Below are 19,159 nucleotides of genomic sequence, written 5' to 3'. Positions count from 1 at the left end.
TGAACATTTGCCTAAGCAATTTGTGACATACTACATTTGTGTTGATTGAAATACCGCATCGAAGTGTTCTACAGGCAGGAATGATTAATTTCACATTGTTAGAGCTACCAAAAAGTTAATTTGCATCTAATTCAAAAGGGGGCCTCATTCTGTGCAATGTGACTTGGCCCTAACAAGCTAAAAATCTCCCTTGCATAAAAGAAAGACCTATGGCATGTACAATCTGCAGAAAGGAAATGTAATTGGGGATTGTGAAAGTAATTTATGAGAATTATGAGTTTTCTCTGGACAAGCCGTGATGGGAAATTTGAACATTAAAAATGCAAATATCTTTGAAGCAAAAGGATGAAAAGGTAATCCAGAAAGATACGAGGGAACGTTTGCCCATTTCATTTGTTTTAATTAGTTTCCATTTCAAGATTAAAAGGTTTCACAGAAGAGATGTCTCCAGAATACAAACAAGAGAAATTGCCAAGTTTCAACCATGTGGTTTCATATCTACAAAGGAAGGATATTTTGAATAGAAGGAGGCATAGCATGAAAAACAATTTTGTTATTGCATTCCAAACATCACCATACAAGATTATTTTCACACTAGCATGGATGTGTTAGACACTCTCAACTCCCATGAAGCTGAATAAGTGGTTAACATATCCTGCTAATTGAGCTGTTTGGAGGAAAGACTAAAACTCGAAGCACAGATGCTATTACGCAAATTTCCAAAAGTGATACACTCTTTAGTAAGACTTTGATGAAGCACCTTTTCTTGTTAAATTAGCATCTGGATGATAAATTCACCAGTCCAAATCATGGATGGAGGCACTTAGAGGTAGCCTCAACACTTGATATCTTATGAAGTCCTCATCACTCCATTCAAAACCTCTTTCACAGCAGCAATTTGGTTCCTACTTGAACACCGTCAGAAAAAAACCTGAGAACCTAGCACATGCAGACATTTCACTGAGATGGGCTGGCTTGGATGGTAGATCCAAGCCTCGGGATCATGTACTCCAATATTCACCCTCCCATTGTGCATTCTGATTCCCCTCTCTAACTTCCTGGTTCAGGGAATCATAGTTAGGCATTAAATCTCTTCCAAATCAGCAGCTATGGATTGTATTTGCACTACTCTCCAAGCCAAAAACTCATTTCAAAGGGAGCTATGAAGTTTATCCTTCCAACATAAGAGAAGACAAAATGACCTCAGCAAACCATTACAAAAGTTACATTCTGAAGTTCTTGTCACAGATTTTTTTCTACCTACCTGTTTTTCTTTCAGGATGACTCTGCCTAGAAGCTGATCCTCCAGACCCTTCATTGTGACAGTAAAATCGATAATAGAGGTGCGAGCACTAATCTCAGGGGTATATGCTGGATTTGGAAGCTTGGTGGTGATATAAAGTCTGAAGCCATTCATTACATCCACTTCTTTATCCCCAACTTTTACCTAATTAACAAAAACAACTGTGAGAGTGACAGAGAAAAACTAGCCTACAAGCACAATTGTACTCTTTAAATAATTAGCTAGTTATTCCATTCACAGAAGCATGCCAGCTAGCCAAACACCTCTACATTGATGCACCCACTGGCAACATGTCTTGGCTGTCTGTCCATTCATAGTGTATCTGCAAAGGGTTGGCAGACTCTCCATTCTTGAAGTGTAGTGAAGAGGAGGGGAAGGGAAAAGAAAGAGGTGATGGAACTGATGGCAGAGCCCCAGAAGTCTTCTCTCTTAACTCTGGCTTCGAATGAAGGCTTCACCTTCCTTTAAGTGGGGGTCCCTGATACCAGCTACCCCATTAGAGTGAGACTTGTGGCATTCATTGTGAGCACTGTCTCAATCCCACCAGCTCTCTGAAGAGGATTTATGCACCTGTTTCAAGGAAGCCACAGACAGTAGTAGAGAAGGAGGTAAGCTTGTAGGATAAGCCCACATTGCTGCAGCAGGCATTAGGCTAACTCCCAGAGTGCCAACTTGAGGCAAAGCTCCCTGTTCTTGCAGTGGATGCAGGTTGCACAGGTGTCCTTTTAGGTGTGACTTTCTCACGAAGAGGGGACAAGCATTGTAAACACTGGCAGAGGGAAGTTTTACTCCACAATGGCAGCACTCCTTAAAGGTGACCCTGCTTGCTATAAAAGATAGAGCTAACTAACCAGCTAAATATTTTTAAAATGTTTTTAAAAAATATTTTTTTAAAAAATAAAAACAACTGCTAACACCGAAGAAGGGAACAAAAATGAAAACTGCAGTAAAAGTTTCTAAATTTTTTGAGGGTCAAGGACAAAGGGTAGCGTTCCTCATGATGCTGCTTCAGAAGTAGTTGCACAGAAACATGGTGTTTATGGGGTTCCCCCCCCCACTCAAGAGCAGGGGTAGAATGCTCGACAAGGGTTCAGGTGTCAGCAGTGTGCACACACAGCTCCTTTTCATGTCACTGCACAGAAACTACAAAGAGTATTCCCCCTTTCACCTTGTATGTAGAACCTGTTTTGATGAAGTTTCTTTCCAGTACATTATCCAAAGCTGGATCCAACTCTTCTCCAACATCTTCTATTAACAGTGGCCTTCCAAGAGAAAGGCTGTCCTCTAGGTGGTTTCTGAAATACTTGTGATTCAGAGAGGTGATCTGAAAAGAGAACCATATTACCCATGTATTAAAATGTTGTATCACCAGAGAAAAGACCAGCAAATTGTGCATTAGACATTTTTTATAGTCAGAGCTTCCTAACTTTCTTATCTAGTTATATCAAAAAATTAGTCAGGCTGATTCCATATTTGTTGTGGCTGTATCAGCAGGGGAGGGGGAGGATAGGATTGGGCTCTAAGAGACCTTCTCTTACTGACTACACCTTGTTCCTCGCTAGCCTTTGCCTCACTCCACCCACAGCTTCACAGGAATCCTGTGAAGTCTAAAATTCTCTAGTATTCCTTGTATCATTCTATCTGTACAAAAAGTTTCAACTTCAGTATGAGGATCCTGAAGGACTTCAGATTGTAGCAGGGTTTAGCAGAGTTGTAGTCCTACTGACACCTCTGAAAGGGAGAGGTATGGTCATGATAACCTGCTCTGTAACCAACAACCTTGGTGACGAGTTGTCACACTGTGCTGGAAACATATAGCCAGCACAATTCCCAGGCTGGATCATACAGGGAAGCTAATTAGTTTGCTGGGAGAAACAACGACCTAACCAGTTGCATTCTTGGAGGGAATCAACCTTCTGTGCTAATGTTGTCAGTTTCCATAAGCACAGACTCAGTTTAGCAATCATGCCCTCCTAATTAGGATGACATTTTGGAAAGTAATTGTGATGCTCGATATATGCCATGGATCAAATTGTCATTATTGTTTTCCAAAACACACTTATATTGACTAGGTGTACAAGGAAAATTGAATCTAGTTTACCTGAAGTTCATTCCTGGTTTCCTTGTTTTTAATCCAGATCTTGCCCTGAGTCTGTGGATCAATCAGCAGAGGGTAACGAGCCGCTTTTGTAACAATGATGCCATTCTGAATCGATAGATCATCATTTGGCAGGCCTTGAAGGTTCCATTCACTGATAGTAGGAGCATCAATCAGCATCTCTGTGAGATTTAGATTATTTCCAAATGGGATTTTCCGGGTCTTCATTTCTTTTTGCCAACCAGTTAACAAGAGATTGCGGAACTCTTGGTTAAAAGGACCAGAATAGGACAGGAAGGCTGTGGCCAGCAATACATCCCCTAAACAAACACACAGAGATTTAATTTGATGAGCACTTAAGTGCTCATGTGAAAGCAGTGTTGAGAAAATGCATGTGCATTAATTTGTGTAATAAACACACAACATCATCAAGGAAGAAAACAAAAAACTCAGAATTAAAGATGCCAAACTCCTAAGTGTGATTTCATATGTGAAACTTATGTGAACATCTGTTTGCGATTCATGCAGAAAAGAAAGTATAGGAAAGTGGGTGTTCAGCACTCCCACAGGGGCAAGGGCTTGTGAGGATAAGGAAGCGCCTAAGCCACCTGCTGCTGCAAGAGCAGGGAGAGGTCACTAATGGCTAGGCCTGGGGTCGGCAACCTGTGTTTTCAGAGCCGCATGCGGCTCTTTCAGTCCTCTGATGCGGCTCCCCAGTGGGGGCTGGAAGCGGGGCACTTTCCCCTTGGCCTCCGCCCAGCCAGCCCAGCCCCGAGGGCGCCTCACTCTGGCACGGGCGCTGGCTGCTGGTGAATGTGGGGCGCCACTCCTCCCTGCAAAGCGCCCCCCTGTACACACTTCCCTGGGAGGAAGCCCATTCACTCTACTGGGGCTGACTTCTGAGGAGACAGGCAGAGGAGCCTGTCCACACTTCCCCGGGAGGAAGCCCGTTCACTCTACTGGGGCTGACTTCTGAGGAGACAGGCAGAGGAGCCTGTCCACACTTTCCTGGGAGGAAGCCTGTTCAATCTACTGGGGCTGACTTCTGTATAGACAGGGAGAGGAGCCTGTCCACACTTCCCTGGGAAGAAGCCCGTTCACTCTACTGGGGCTGACTTCTGAGGAGACAGGCAGAGGAGCCTGTCCATACTTCCCTGGGAGGAAGCCCATTCACTCTACGGGGGCTGACTTCTGAGGAGACAGGCAGAGGAGCCTGTCCACACTTTCCTGGGAGGAAGCCCCGTGCAATCTACTGGGGCTGACTTCTGAGTAGACAGGGAGAGGAGCCTGTCCACACTTCCCTGGGAGGAAGCCCGTTCACTCTACTGGGGCTGACTTCTGAGGAGACAGGCAGAGGAGCCTGTCCACACTTTCCTGGGAGGAAGCCTGTTCAATCTACTAGGGCTGACTTCTGAGTAGACAGGGAGAGGAGCCTGTCCACACTTTCCTGGGAGGAAGCCCGTTCACTCTACTGGGGCTGACTTCTGAGTAGACAGGGAGAGGAGCCTGTCCACACTTTCCTGGGAGGAAGCCCCATTCAATCTACTGGGGCTGACTTCTGAGGAGACAGGCAGAGGATGTCCCCTGGTTCTGGTGTTATGTGAGAGTGTAAAGAGCATCTCTCTATCCACTCTGTCCATCCCCTGCATAATTTTGTATGTCTCAATCATATCCCCCCTCAGGCGCCTCTTTTCTAGGCTGAAGAGGCCCAAAGCCGTAGCCTTTCCTCATAAGGAAGGTGCCCCAGCACCTACAAGGGAGCTACAAGAAGGGACTACATTATAAAAATGGGACCTGTAAGAGGGGAGTGCATTATAAAAGTTGCATTATAAATTGAGACATACAAGGGGGAGTAATAGCTATAAATCTCTTTATTGTATTGAAAAATACTAGTCATTAGATTTTGTATTTCATTGTACCTCTTTAACATTACTGTGGAAAAGACACAAAGATGACTATTTACTGTTGGTCAGGATTTTCTGCTAGGGACGGCACCAGCCCAAGTCTTGCCTATAGCACCAAATTGGCTAGGGCAGGCCCTGGGAAAATAAATTAGTATTTAATTTAAATGTATTTTATTTTAGCTCTTTTGTTTTTTATATGTAATTCTAAATTTAAGATTATGGTGATCTTGTAACATTAAAATATGTTACATGTTGTTTTCTCTGTAGCAGTTCATTCATTTCAAAAATGCAACACACTATAGTTTTTTTATACATAGCATAAAGGTAAAAAAAACTATATATGCAGTGTTATCTTCATTTTAGATGTCAAAAGGGTTTTGTGGCTCTCAAGGTTTTCTTTTCTCCAGAAAACAGGTCCAAATGGCTCTTTGAATGTTTAAGGTTGCCGACCCCTGGGCTAGGCCCTCTCAACTGCAGAGCAGAGGGGGAAGCACCTGAGAGTTTGGAAGGACCCACCAGATCCCTTTGCCTCTGCTGGCTCTTGGCCTCGACTTCCCCTGTCAGTTCTGTTTCCTTCCCAATCTTCTTCTTCTTCCACCTCCTTATAGCTTCTTCCTTGCTCAGCCCTGCCTGCTGGGCCTGCCTTTCGTTCTTGCTGCTTTCAGCTTGCTCTTCCTGTCCTTCAACCCTGTTGGCATCCTCACCAGGGCTCCTGGTACTGCGTTCCTTCTCTCCCACCTTGCCTCTCTGCTCGCTCTTGTATTGTCCAGTTCAGTGTTTCTCAAACTGCGGGTCGCGATTCAATTTCAGGTGGGTCCCCATTGATTTCAATATTTTATTTTTAATATAGTAGACTTGATGCTACCATGGTATGTGACGGCATGGTATGTGGGGAAATGTTATAGATCTGCACTTTTAACAAGCTACTATGTATATTATTTTAACGATGATAGTCAATGGGACCTACTCCTGGGTAAGTGTAGGTAGGATTTCAGCCTAGGATGTTAAAAATGTTCCTGCTTGATGATGTCACTTGCGGTCACGACATCACTTCTGGTGGGTCCCGACAGATTCTTATTCTTAAAAGTGAGTCCCGGTGCTAAATGTGTGCGAACCACTGGTCCAGTTCCTTGCTCCTTCCCCCACTCTTCCTCATTTCCATGCTCTTGCTCTCCTCACTAATCACTCCCCTCGGTCTCCCCTACACCATTTTTATGGACAGATACCCCAGCCCCTCTTCTTTCCAAGCACCAGCAGCTGCAGCCTCACTGCTCTCCTTCGCTCTGCCTGCTCTAGGTGCCTGGAGGCAACACCACAGCCAGCCAACACAGAGTATGGGCAGCTGCTGCCCCATCCTCCTCCTGCTCACTTAGTGAGTGCATTCCTCAGGGCTCACCATTACCCACAATAAACATGAGTGAAAAGAAAATAAACAATGGCAAATTAAAACTAGCTACAGGTATAACCTAACTATCCATTGATTTTTCACTCATGGTTTTATCTCAGTGCAATAAGAATGGCCCCTTAAATTAAAGGAAAAAAGTTGTTTAACAATAGCATCCCTTCCCCCGACACATGAAAGAATGCAAATGATTATCACCTTCTCGCTCTGGGTGAAGGGAGGGGTTGCTGCCTCGAAATGAAGCCTTTCTAAGCACCTGGAGAGAGAATGATTGCCTGCCTGATGCCTCTGTCTTGCATTACAAAGGTCAGCAAAGCTGTTTTTAAATCAAGAGCATAGGGACATCGTTTTTAAATGGATTTCCTTTAATGCGATTTTTGGCATCCACATGGTTTTTGGGAACAGAACCCTGGATACCGAGACTCAACCTGTACATAAGCCTATCTGTGTTTTACTGCTGGAGTCCTATAGCATCCTAATAGGAACTACGTAATTTATCATGGCATGGGGTTTTATAAGCTAGAGTAAATTGCATCGTGCAGTGGACAAAGTCATCTCTAGCCTATGAAACTTCATATCATCACTGTTTTGTGACCTTCAAAGTAAGACAAGCCTTTTTTGTTTGTTTGCTTGCTTTAAACAGAGACTGGAGCATTTTCCAAGATCCTAAGAGAGCTAGAAAACATGAATACCATCCACATTCTTGCAGTCCATATTTGCTGGAACATAGACAACACTGTTGACAATTTTACAGAGGGTCAAAACGGTCGCACATCAGCCTTACCGACAAGCCTCTTGGTTTGTGCAGCAAACTCTTTACTCTGCTCAGTCCACCTCTCTTTCTCACCAGCCAACCCACTAATTAGACTGGAGGCTGTCTGCATTTTATGCCTGCAGCGTTCTGCATCCTCAAGTAAGGTCTGCCAGAAGCAAAAATTAAGATACATGAGTGGAGGAAGCACTTTGGCTCAAATGCTATCCATAATGTTTTCCCATCAGTCATTTCCCTAGTTATGGGGTATTGTAAATTATGCACTCCCAATTAATTAAAAGAGGCTACTGTTTTTGCTAGCACTAAAAATTGTGGAAGTGTCTGGATTTATTCCCTGCATCAAACATTTGGGATGATCACTGCCATCAAAATTCTGCCAGAAGGTATTTGAGAGCTGCCAGCCATGGTTCCTTGAATCTTGATTACATGATGCAGTTGCCCATGTGACCAATTCAGAGGCAGGAGAACTGTTCTGCAAAAATACCTTTCTATTTTTTTTCAACCCGAATAACTCTTCATTAGCACTATGTATACTATTGGTACGAATTACATATAAATCATTGGAGAAGGAAGTGAAAACATAATGAGTTCGAAGAGGATTTTCAGTTGCAGGTATGTGATGAAGGATAGCAAGATAAAAAGCCAACATGAGATTATTTTAGATTATCATTTGTCAGGTGATAACTGATCAGGTGAGCATGTAGCCATTTGGAAACCTAGTCCTCTGGATTTACCTGCCAGATAGAGAAGAGAATCATATCACATCCCTGCATTTCTCATTAGATGCAGAAGTGTGGTAAGATTTTCCTCTCCAAAACAAATATGCATGGTTTCCCAAGTGGGTGTATCTATAGATCCTATGAACACACAGCCAAGTTAGAGAGGCCAACTTATAACCAGCCAAGTTAGAGAGGCTGTGAAGGGCAAGGAAGCTTCCTTCCGTAAATGGAAGTCTTGCCCTAATGAAGAGAATAAAAAGGAACATAAACTGTGGCAAAAGAAATGTAAGAAGGTGATAGGGGAGGCCAAGCGGGACTATGAGGAACGCATGGCCAGCAACATTAAGGGGAATAATAAAAGCTTCTTCAAATATGTTAGAAGCAGGAAACCCGCCAGAGAAGCGGTTGGCCCTCTGGATGGTGAGGGAGGGAAAGGGGAGATAAAAGGAGACTTAGGGATGGCAGAGAAATTAAATGAGTTCTTTGCATCTGTCTTCACGGCAGAAGACCTCGGGCAGATACCGCTGCCCGAACGGCCCCTCCTAACCGAGGAGTTAAGTCAGATAGAGGTTAAAAGAGAAGATGTTTCAGACCTCATTGATAAATTAAAGATCAATAAGTCACCGGGCCCTGATGGCATCCACCCAAGGGTTATTAAGGAACTAAAGAATGAAGTTGCAGATCTCTTGACTAAGGTATGCAACTTGTCCCTCAAAACGGCCACGGTACCAGAAGATTGGAGGATAGCAAATGTCACGCCTATTTTTAAAAAGGGAAAGAGGGGGGACCCGGGAAACTATAGGCCGGTCAGCCTAACATCCATACCGGGTAAGATGGTGGAATGCCTCATCAAAGATAGGATCTCAAAACACATAGACGAACAGGCCTTGCTGAGGGAGAGTCAGCATGGCTTCTGTAAGGGTAAGTCTTGCCTCACAAACCTTATAGAATTCTTTGAAAAGGTCAACAGGCATGTGGATGCGGGAGAACCCGTGGACATTATATATCTGGACTTTCAGAAGGCGTTTGACACGGTCCCTCACCAAAGGCTACTGAAAAAACTCCACAGTCAGGGAATTAGAGGACAGGTCCTCTCCTGGATTGAGAACTGGTTGGAGGCCAGGAAGCAGAGAGTGGGTGTCAATGGGCAATTTTCACAATGGAGAGAAGTGAAAAGCGGTGTGCCCCAAGGATCTGTCCTGGGACCGGTGCTTTTCAACCTCTTCATAAATGACCTGGAGACAGGGTTGAGCAGTGAAGTGGCTAAGTTTGCAGATGACACCAAACTTTTCCGAGTGGTAAAGACCAGAAGTGATTGTGAGGAGCTCCAGAAGGATCTCTCCAGACTGGCAGAATGGGCAGCAAAATGGCAGATGCGCTTCAATGTCAGTAAGTGTAAAGTCATGCACATTGGGGCAAAAAATCAAAACTTTAGATATAGGCTGATGGGTTCTGAGCTGTCTGTGACAGATCAGGAGAGAGATCTTGGGGTGGTGGTGGACAGGTCGATGAAAGTGTCGACCCAATGTGCGGCGGCAGTGAAGAAGGCCAATTCTATGCTTGGGATCATTAGGAAGGGTATTGAGAACAAAACGGTTAGTATTATAATACCGTTGTACAAATCGATGGTAAGGCCACACCTGGAGTATTGTGTCCAGTTCTGGTCGCCGCATCTCAAAAAAGACATAGTGGAAATGGAAAAGGTGCAAAAGAGAGCGACTAAGATGATTACGGGGCTGGGGCACCTTCCTTATGAGGAAAGGCTACGGCGTTTGGGCCTCTTCAGCCTAGAAAAGAGACGCTTGAGGGGGGACATGATTGAGACATACAAAATTATGCAGGGGATGGACAGAGTGGATAGGGAGATGCTCTTTACACTCTCACATAATACCAGAACCAGGGGACATCCACTAAAATTGAGTGTTGGGCGGGTTAGGACAGACAAAAGAAAATATTTCTTTACTCAGCGCCTGGTCGGTCTGTGGAACTCCTTGCCACAGGATGTGGTGCTGGCGTCTAGCCTAGACGCCTTTAAAAGGGGATTGGACGAGTTTCTGGAGGAAAAATCCATTATGGGGTACAAGCCATGATGTGTATGCGCAACCTCCTGATTTTAGGAATGGGTTAAGTCAGAATGCCAGATGCAAGGGAGGGCACCAGGATGAGGTCTCTTGTTATCTGGTGTGCTCCCTGGGGCATTTGGTGGGCCGCTGTGAGATACAGGAAGCTGGACTAGATGGGCCTATGGCCTGATCCAGTGGGGCTATTCTTATGTTCTTATGTTCTTATGTTCTTACAGAGTTGCCTCATATTGAGTCAGAGCATTGATTCAACTAGCCTGTATTGTCAGCTTGGACTTACGGGAGCTCTCCAAGATCACAGGTGGGGTCTGCTAATGAAAATATTTTCAACTAGAGATGCAAGGGATTCAACAAGGATCATCTGGGGACAAGTTCCTGTTCTGCCAGTGAGCTATACCCTCTCCCTTGGTGAAACTGTTCTCCAGCAGAATATTCTACATACCTGTTTCTCCCTCATGGCCTTCTCATACTCAGCCTGCACAACATCTAGCTCCGCTTGCTTGGCATCCAGCTCAGCTTGAGCTTTCTGTAGATCTAACATAGCAGTAGTAAGACGATTCTCTTGAACTGCCAGATTAGCCTGTAAATCACCAGTTCACACAAAAATAATTTAAAACAAATGCTAAGCAGAATTGCATCAAACATCATCATCATCATCATTAATAAGGATATTTATATACTGCTTTTCAACCAAAAATTGTTCCGTAAGCAGTTTACATAGCAAAATAAATCAATAAATGGTTCCTTGTTCCCAAAGGGCTCACAGTCTAAAAAGGGATGCAAAAGAGACACCAGCAATTGCCTCTGGAAAAGATTCCATGCTGGGACAAAGAGAGGCAGCTGCTCTCCCCCGGTAAATACAAGAGGACAACACTTTAAAAGATGCCTCTTTGCCAAGTTAGCAGGATGCTTTCTGAATACAAAAAGAGATAAAACTCTTTATTCATTTGCTGAAAAAACACACACACAGGAATATAACTGATAGCACACAGGACAATTCTGCACATACAACAGCCTATAGGGAAGAATTTTTTATGTTATTCTGTGTACTTTAAAAAGCCGAAAACAACTCCTTGCAAGTAGAAAACTAGCATATCAGGGTAAAAGATTCTAGCTCAGCCCCTCTCTTCCATGATAGCTTTTTATTTGTTGCAGAGATTTTTTTTTTTAACACATAGAGGAGCATTAAAAAAAATCTGCCTCCTTCCCACTGTCTGATATAGTAATGTTCATTCCAGCACCACCTCATTTTGTTACATATGTAGATCCATCCTAAACTGTAAAACAAAAAAAGCTCACATATCAGCTGATTTGGTTTGTACTCTATTATTAGTTTATCTCTCATCACACTTATTTGGGCTTACCTTTAAAGGTAGAACTTCCTTGTTGATGGCAAAAAAGGCAGCCATCGCTTTGGTCCACGAGCAAAGACCAGCCACATTTCCACAAACTCTCTTTGCTGTCTCATTGTTGTAGTCTGCCATTTCAAAGTAAGGACTCAACAAATCCACTACTTCTCCATTAATTGTATCTTTTGGAAATTGCTAGAGATAACACAAAGAAGGCAAGTTATATTCACTGACTACAAAAAATTAAACAGACATGTCACCATCCTAAAAACTCTTTAATGTCCTGATAAAAATGGGGAACAATGAGGCAAATCTTTAAGCGACTCCATGCTGGGTCTAGTATAATTCCTGGAGGGTCACATAAAGATTATTTTGAAAATGTTACTGTGACCAAATTTGTTTCTTTCCTCATATAGGGTCAATCCAGACCCGTATTTGCCGTAAGGCACGTTTGCGCCTCCTCGAGAAGAAGCAATGCCAACGCTCCGAGAAGCGCCAGCCTGCAGAGGCTGACATAAGCTTCCGCGCCAGCTTCCTCTCGGATACTTGCGTTGGCCCAACTGGGCTGATGCAAGCAGAAAAGGTAGGTGGGGAGGAGGCAGGAGGGAGGCGTTCCTGGGCAGGCGGGCGGGCAGTGGAAGGCGGGGCTGGGATCTGGCAGTTATGCCAGATCTGTTCCCAGGGAGAACGGAGTGGCTGCAAGCTGCTCCACTCTCCTTGTGCCACCTCAAGAGGTGGTGCAAGTCCAAGGAGACCCATAGGGACCAGCAGCCCTTACCTGGAGGTAAGAGGAAATGTTTCCCCTTACCTCTGACTGAGCTGCTTCTGGCCACTATCCTGCGCTGGATACAGCACAAGCTTCCAGGCTTGCCTGTTCCAGCGCAGGATAGGATTGCACCCATAGTCACCAAGGGATGGCTCCATAAGTGAGGCCTTATGGGAACAGGGCACATGGCCATGCAAGGGCCAAAACCTGTAGCCAGCCAATCAGTGAGTGGTTGAAGGTCTACCACTGCTACTGCTTCCCCACTGCCTGGCAAGCCATGTTTAGAGAGAGACTTACCAAGGATTATGGGGGAGCAAGTGAAGCTCTCCCCCTAGCGCCATTTTACAATTCCTATTCTGTCCCCCAGTGAGGAGTCAAGGGGTGAGGTAAGAAATAGCACCAGAGAAAGAAAGAGAATGGTTTAACTTTATGCGTTTTAGGGTGCAATCCTAATCAACTTTCAAGCACTGGCCAGTGCCAAGCATGGCCAGTGGGGCATGTGCTGTATCCTGCAGTTGGGAGACAGTCACTGAGGCCTGTTCAAGGTAAGACAATAGTTATTCCCTTACATTGGAGTTGCATTGCCCTTATGTCAGTGCTGGAAAGTTGTTTAGGATTGTGGCCGTAGTTAAGTTGGTTTACAAGCAGAGGTCAGACAGGATGAACAAAGGTTAAGGGCCTATGCCCATGAGAAGGCCCACCTGGCCAAGACAACCCCTGAAGCCTCAATACCAGTGGAAGTGGTACCGAATGCATAATCGTGGGACAGGTGAGGATGCCACAGGGGGTCCAAAGCAAGATTTGCCCCAGGGCCTCCATTATCCTGACACCAGCATTGTTTACAGGTACTTCTGCAGAAGCTATTCAGCTGGTAAAATCCTCATTCATTAACTATTCCCACAATTAAGGATGTGCAAATGCTCTCCTTTGCAAGTGCTTCAGAATACAAAGAATTCCAAGGTCTTCATTAATTAGCCCATATTAAATGGTCAGGTGACCTGGCCCTATAATTTGTGTCTGGGAATATGGCAACCCTTCCCACTTCAGGCACCACTAAACTGGTGCATACCCGTTAGAACTAAACTGGTATATACTTTATATATTGCTAGGCAGAACCCATTTTTAACAGGGTCAGCAAGGACTGAAAGGCCAGAAACACTGTCTCTAGTCACTGATTCTGTTCCATAGAACCGCACATGTAAACAAAGGGCTCTAACCTTTCATGGCACCGTGTAAAGAGCAGCAGAGGCTTTGGCAAAGTTCTTCCTTCAGGCATTTCAGGTGCTCTTTTGTCACCTCAGTACTATTTTGAGCGAACAGTCCAGGTGCGTAACAGGGAGAGGGCTGTGCCAAAGTCCTTTGTGCTCAGGGACTTTGCTAGGAGCCAGACAGGAGAGCTGATTTTGCCTTCAGTTGCCTGTCCTGACTCTATATAGCTTGTCGCCTCCAGCAGTTCACTGAGAATCTCAGGCATTCTGAACGTGTGCTTGCCCATCAGGTAGATATCCTCAGTTCTTGATCTCACCAAAGGTTTTTACACACCTGCAGATTCTGTAGGAAGTTTCCTGCTGTCATCAGTGTTAAGGACTCCTTCCATGATGGAGTGGTGCAATTTTTTTCTAGGTCCATCTTCACAGTGTTAACCTTCCTCTGGAACAGCAGCAGCACACAGTCCATGATACGCATGATAAGATGTGGCGGTCGACCCAGGGTACGGACAGTGGCAATGTCTGCAGGCTTGATAGTCTGGGTTATTGTAAATGAACAGAATTAGGATGTACCTCAACCATTAATTAGCTTAACTTCCTTCAATGGCAGAACCATCTAGCACTGAAATCATCATCATGAGAGATGTTACTGCATCATTGTCTTCACTATCCACCAATCAAGGGAAATTTTTTAAAATGATAAATGCTCATATAGTCTTTTACAAGAGCCTCTAGAATTGAAACAATTAAAGAAAATATCCCATTTTAATTATTTCACTGTCATAAAACAGAAAAAAAGAATGGTGAATAGAAAACATGCCATCAAGCAAGCACGTTTGTGCCTCCTCTAGAGCACACCACACCAGCGTATGGAGGCTGCATTCAGCCTCTGTGGCGGCTTACAGGGTGAGCTTTGCATCAGCTGAACCTGGCCAACACAAGGCTCTGGGGTGGGTGGTGGGGAGGCAGGGAAGAGGCGGGAGGGAGGCGTTATGGGGCAGGGCGAGGCCAGGCAGAGGGTGGTCCCAGGAGCAGGCGGGGAGCAGGAGGCAGAGCTGGGATCCGGCTGTTATGCCGGATCCCAACCCCCATTCCTGAGCAGCACAGAGCAGCTTCAAGTCGCTCCACTCTCCTTGGACTTGCTCCACCTCAGGAGGTGGCACAAGTCTGAGATGATCCATAGGGACTGCGGTGGTTTACCCAGGGGTAAGGGGAAGAGTTTCCCCTTACCTTCGGCTTAGCTACTGTGGAGCGCTATCTCACGCTGGATACAGCGTAAGCCTCCTGGCTTGCCTGTTCCAGCACACGATAGGATTGCGCCCTTATTTATATATTCTGCTCCATCCACAATTGTTCCAAAGGGAAAAGATCTGAGCATGAGCTTCCCCTTCTCCCCTTCCCCTGTAAGGAGAATTGAACAACCAAGCAGAGACATCACATTAATTGAGCTTAGGATTTTCCTTGTTATTGTGAGATTATCCCGACCCCATCACTACTCACGCCAGAATCGTATTTGCACAAGCAGAGAAAAGCATTGTGCCTGTCAGTGGAGGGAAATTTTGTCCCACAGTGATGACTGTTTTGGAAAGTGACCTAGTTCACCATACAACAAAGCAGGGTTAACTAACCTACAAAATGTGATGCTTTCAAAAATGGTTTTGTAAACTAACAATATAAATACAAGTATAAACTGAGATAAAAATCTTTGTTGTATGTGTGTGTGCGTGTGGACATAGGAACAAAGAGAAGCATTCCCTCCAAAGCTGCTTCAGCAGCAATAAAAAAGGAACTGAGGGATTGGGCACTCAACTGCACCCGAGGTAACAGGTGTGCACAGGGCTCTCCCACCCAAGCATTTGGGGCAGAACTTTCCATAAACTTCTTTCAAGATGTCCACTACATGTGACTTGCAGAAAGACCACAATGAAAAAGATTCTCTCCCTATCTGTGCTCTCCATATGTGCAGCACTAACATGTACTGTAAAAACAGCTGTAAGCTGCTCTGAGCCCATAGAATGCAGTGGATCTAGTCAAACTAATACATAAACAAATAACCTGCAATGCAGCCTCAGCCTCTTCTAAGGCGGGCTTTGCAGCCTCCAGTTTTTCTTCGGCAATAGCTTTGTCTGCTGAGATGCTGTCCACAATCGCCTGGGCTTTGTCTTTCACTTTCTGTACTTCTGCTTTGACTTTCTCAGCAGCCTGTGCTTTTACTGTGACTTCTTTTAACACCTATTGAGGAAACCCGACACTAATGAGGAAAAAGAAGGAGGAGGTCTGGTCTAGAGGGCAGGAGGTCTGGTCTAGAGGGTAGAGCCTCCATTTGCCTGAAGATTAACATCCACAATGTCGCCAGTTCGAGGCCACCGGCACCGTGCGACCTTGAAGCAGCTGGCAAGCTGCAGCTGAGCTGTTCCATCTGCTCGGAGCGTGGGAGGATGGAGGCCAGAATGTTAAACCAGATCGGAGTGTAACACCTTGAATGTAGTGGTTCTTGAAAGAAAGAACCTTCTTTCAATTTGTCAAAATCCCTGCGTGGATTTAATAAGCCTGCCTATGTAAACCGCCTTGAATAAAGTCTTGAATAAAGACCAAGAAAGGCGGTATATAAATACTGTATATTATTATTATTATTATTATTATTATTATTATTATTATTATTATTATTATTATTATTATTATTAAAAGAAACTATATTGTAAGTTATTTGTATTATATAGAGATATTTTCTCATTTTTGTTCATGAGTTATCCAAGTTGGCCATATTTCAAAAAATCAAGCTATGAAATCCCATGCTGTTTTTTCCTCAGGAGTTTCCTGACAGCCAAAGAAGAAAGGTTGTGCCCTTACCATATCAGCCTTCTCATTGGCAACCTGAAGCTCTTTTTCCTTGGCTTCTAGTTCTTTGCTCAAAGCAGCCACAGATTCAGATGCTTCTTTCAGTTTCTCCAGTCCAGTATTCATTCTGCAGTTCAACATACAGAGTCATCAGGGTGACAAGCAAATCAAAGCCTCCCAAAAGACCAATGAACAGATAAGGAGAGGCCTATCAAGCAAACACTTCACCTGTTGGCCAGAGTCTGAACCTCAGCATGCTTTTCTCTGTATATAGCTTTATATCCCTGAATAAAGGAGAGGTAAGATTTGGGAGTCACGTGGGTGGAACGACGGTATCTCTGAAAATAGTCAACACACTTCTCAGCAACTCCATCCTGGAAGGAACCCATGCACTGCACCATCTCTCTTTTGATCTCATCCGTGCAGTCAACTTCATAGGATGACAAGAAATGGTCTGACACTAAACAAAGAAAAAGATTTGAAGTACTTAAAAGTCAGTACTGGCTAACTTTGCAGTGTAAAGTTTAAGGTACAAGACAAATGTCAGGGATGCCAAGTATTTCCACAGAATCATCCACCATATTGATGAGAGATGCCAGGGCCTCATTCACCCCAGGAAAGGAGGGAGCTCTTTCCCAACTTGACTTTTTAAATAAAAATCTATATTTGCCCCCCAAAAATCTATATTTCCCAGCCTGGTCAAACTGTGAAATTATCTCAGTTCGTCCCTTGCCCTAACCACTTGCTCCTCAGAATCACTGACTTTGATCTCTTCATTAACTACAAGTTATTATTCTAACCTGTCAACAACCAATACTAACCTCTTGAGGAAACCTGTCTCCAATGCCCATGCCAAGACACAACTCTGTTGAGACACACAACCTCAATTTCATGCACTATAATGAATTTTTAATTCCCCTACCCAACAGTGGTACATTTCTAACTACATTTCTGACCATACAATTTTGACCCAATGCAACCATGCATCTCTTCAAATAACTGAATTATAGGCCAAGAGAATTCAGAATTTTTTAATTGCAGTATTAATTTGCTGCCTGTTTAGGCAATGATTTTTTTCCACTTTACACATTATAATTTCTGGCTCTTTAATTTGTATGTTGCAGAGCTCTCTGGTTATCCTCCCAGAAGTGAAATCAGCTTAGCACTTATCTCTTTTCACTGCTGGGTAATCCTCCTTTTGTATAATTATTGGATAGTAGTTATGCTAGTATTCTTGTCATGATGGGATTAAGAATTCCTTTGCTGAGAGAACAGGTAAGTGGGTTTCATTTCATTCCTGCACTTGCAATTTTCACATCAATACATTTTTAAAAAGAAAATATTTCATTTGCAAAATAGATTTTATGGATGTTTTGTCATGTACTGGTATTTGTCATTCAAACTGACTAACCCCTCCCAGCATGCTTTAAATAAAATATAAGGCAGTAGTTCTATACATTGGTACTTAGTGTTCCCATTGAAATAAAATGAACACACTCATTTTCTAGTAAATACACTTTAAGGGTCCCTTGAATCATCCCATACATTTCCAACACCTAGTGAGCTGCAAAAATCGCAACTTCTGAAAATATAGCTATAATGCTTTGGCGGAGGAAATATTATCAACCTTTTAATCTCCATTCAAATAAGTTATTAAGTATCTTATATAAGAATTTGGCACAACAGTGTCTCAAAAATGAAGCCTCAAAGCAGTTACAGCATTATTTTCACAAGGAGAATCTGACCTGAAAAGAGTTTGCTTTTCTGCATGTCCAATTCTCATCCTGTTAAAACCACCGACAATAGTACCATCTACTGTAAACAATCAAAAATTCAAAACAGCCCAAGCTCTCAAGACTTACCTGCTACTAGAGCATCCTTGGGCCAGCGACTGAACCAGTCTATGGTACAACCAGAAATAAGGGCAGGGAACTTCAATGCTCGGTTGCGGAATTTTTCACCCACTGGCGAAAAGCAGAGAACTACATGAAGGTTCTGACGAACTCTGGTCATGAAATAATCATACAAGTTCTCATTGGTTGGAGGCCGACGTGGGTGTTCCTTCTTCATTACGGATATGAGATCACCAGTAATTTCATCTATTTCATCACGGGCAAACAAATTGGAAACCTTTGGGGTGGGACAAATTCATTTATTTTTAATGTGAATTGAAATATTTTAATAAGATTAAAGAATTGTTAGTATGTTAACCTGCTTTAAACAAATAACCAAGTTAATTAATCTGTATGTTATCAAAAACTCAGTAGAGATGCCCTTTTGACATTTTGGAGGGATGTGACAGCCATACTACTATTTGTTTTTAAAAGACAGTCATTTTTTTTTTTTATTCCTGTTGTTATGGTAACACACACTAGAAATCAAAGACCCTTGACAGATAAATAAGCATGCTACTAAAGCAGCTCTACCAATTTTTTCATCAATTAAAACTGTCCCCCATCAATCAGTCAACAAAAGCAGTGGTTCCCAAACTGTGAGCTGTGGCTCCCTGGGGAGCTACAGAAACTAGCTAGGGAGGCTGCAGAATCATTGCTAAAAACTCGCTGCCCTATACAGTGTACAAGATCATAGCCCTAATGGGCAGCTGCAGTGAATGACCCTCTAGGTCAAGGGAGCCGCCACTCAAAAAAAGTTTGGGAACCACTAAGCTAAAGTTTTAAATCCTGATTCTCCGCATGTTTACTCAGAAGTAAGTTCTACT

General features: G+C 43.7%; 1 protein-coding gene across 1 annotated transcript in view; it reads right to left on the bottom strand.

The window, feature by feature from the left end:
• Nucleotides 1-19,159, bottom strand: part of DNAH5 (dynein axonemal heavy chain 5) — a 142,434-nt gene that overhangs the window by 26,125 nt on the left and 97,150 nt on the right. The window contains exons 55-65 of the mRNA XM_066622914.1: nt 18,303-18,570; nt 16,669-16,900; nt 16,453-16,567; nt 15,658-15,834; nt 13,937-14,140; nt 11,644-11,823; nt 10,722-10,859; nt 7,492-7,627; nt 3,405-3,721; nt 2,472-2,627; nt 1,265-1,447 (exon numbers count right to left, since the gene is read on the bottom strand). Of these exons, the coding sequence (XP_066479011.1) occupies nt 1,265-1,447; nt 2,472-2,627; nt 3,405-3,721; nt 7,492-7,627; nt 10,722-10,859; nt 11,644-11,823; nt 13,937-14,140; nt 15,658-15,834; nt 16,453-16,567; nt 16,669-16,900; nt 18,303-18,570 (2,106 nt within the window). The remainder of the gene's footprint in view (nt 1-1,264; nt 1,448-2,471; nt 2,628-3,404; nt 3,722-7,491; nt 7,628-10,721; nt 10,860-11,643; nt 11,824-13,936; nt 14,141-15,657; nt 15,835-16,452; nt 16,568-16,668; nt 16,901-18,302; nt 18,571-19,159) is intronic.

The sequence above is a fragment of the Tiliqua scincoides genome, chromosome 4 (genome assembly GCF_035046505.1).
Source record: "Tiliqua scincoides isolate rTilSci1 chromosome 4, rTilSci1.hap2, whole genome shotgun sequence".
Lineage (NCBI taxonomy): Eukaryota > Metazoa > Chordata > Lepidosauria > Squamata > Scincidae > Tiliqua > Tiliqua scincoides.
Note: the sequence above shows the minus strand (reverse complement) of the source record. Positions and strands in the feature narration are given on the sequence as shown.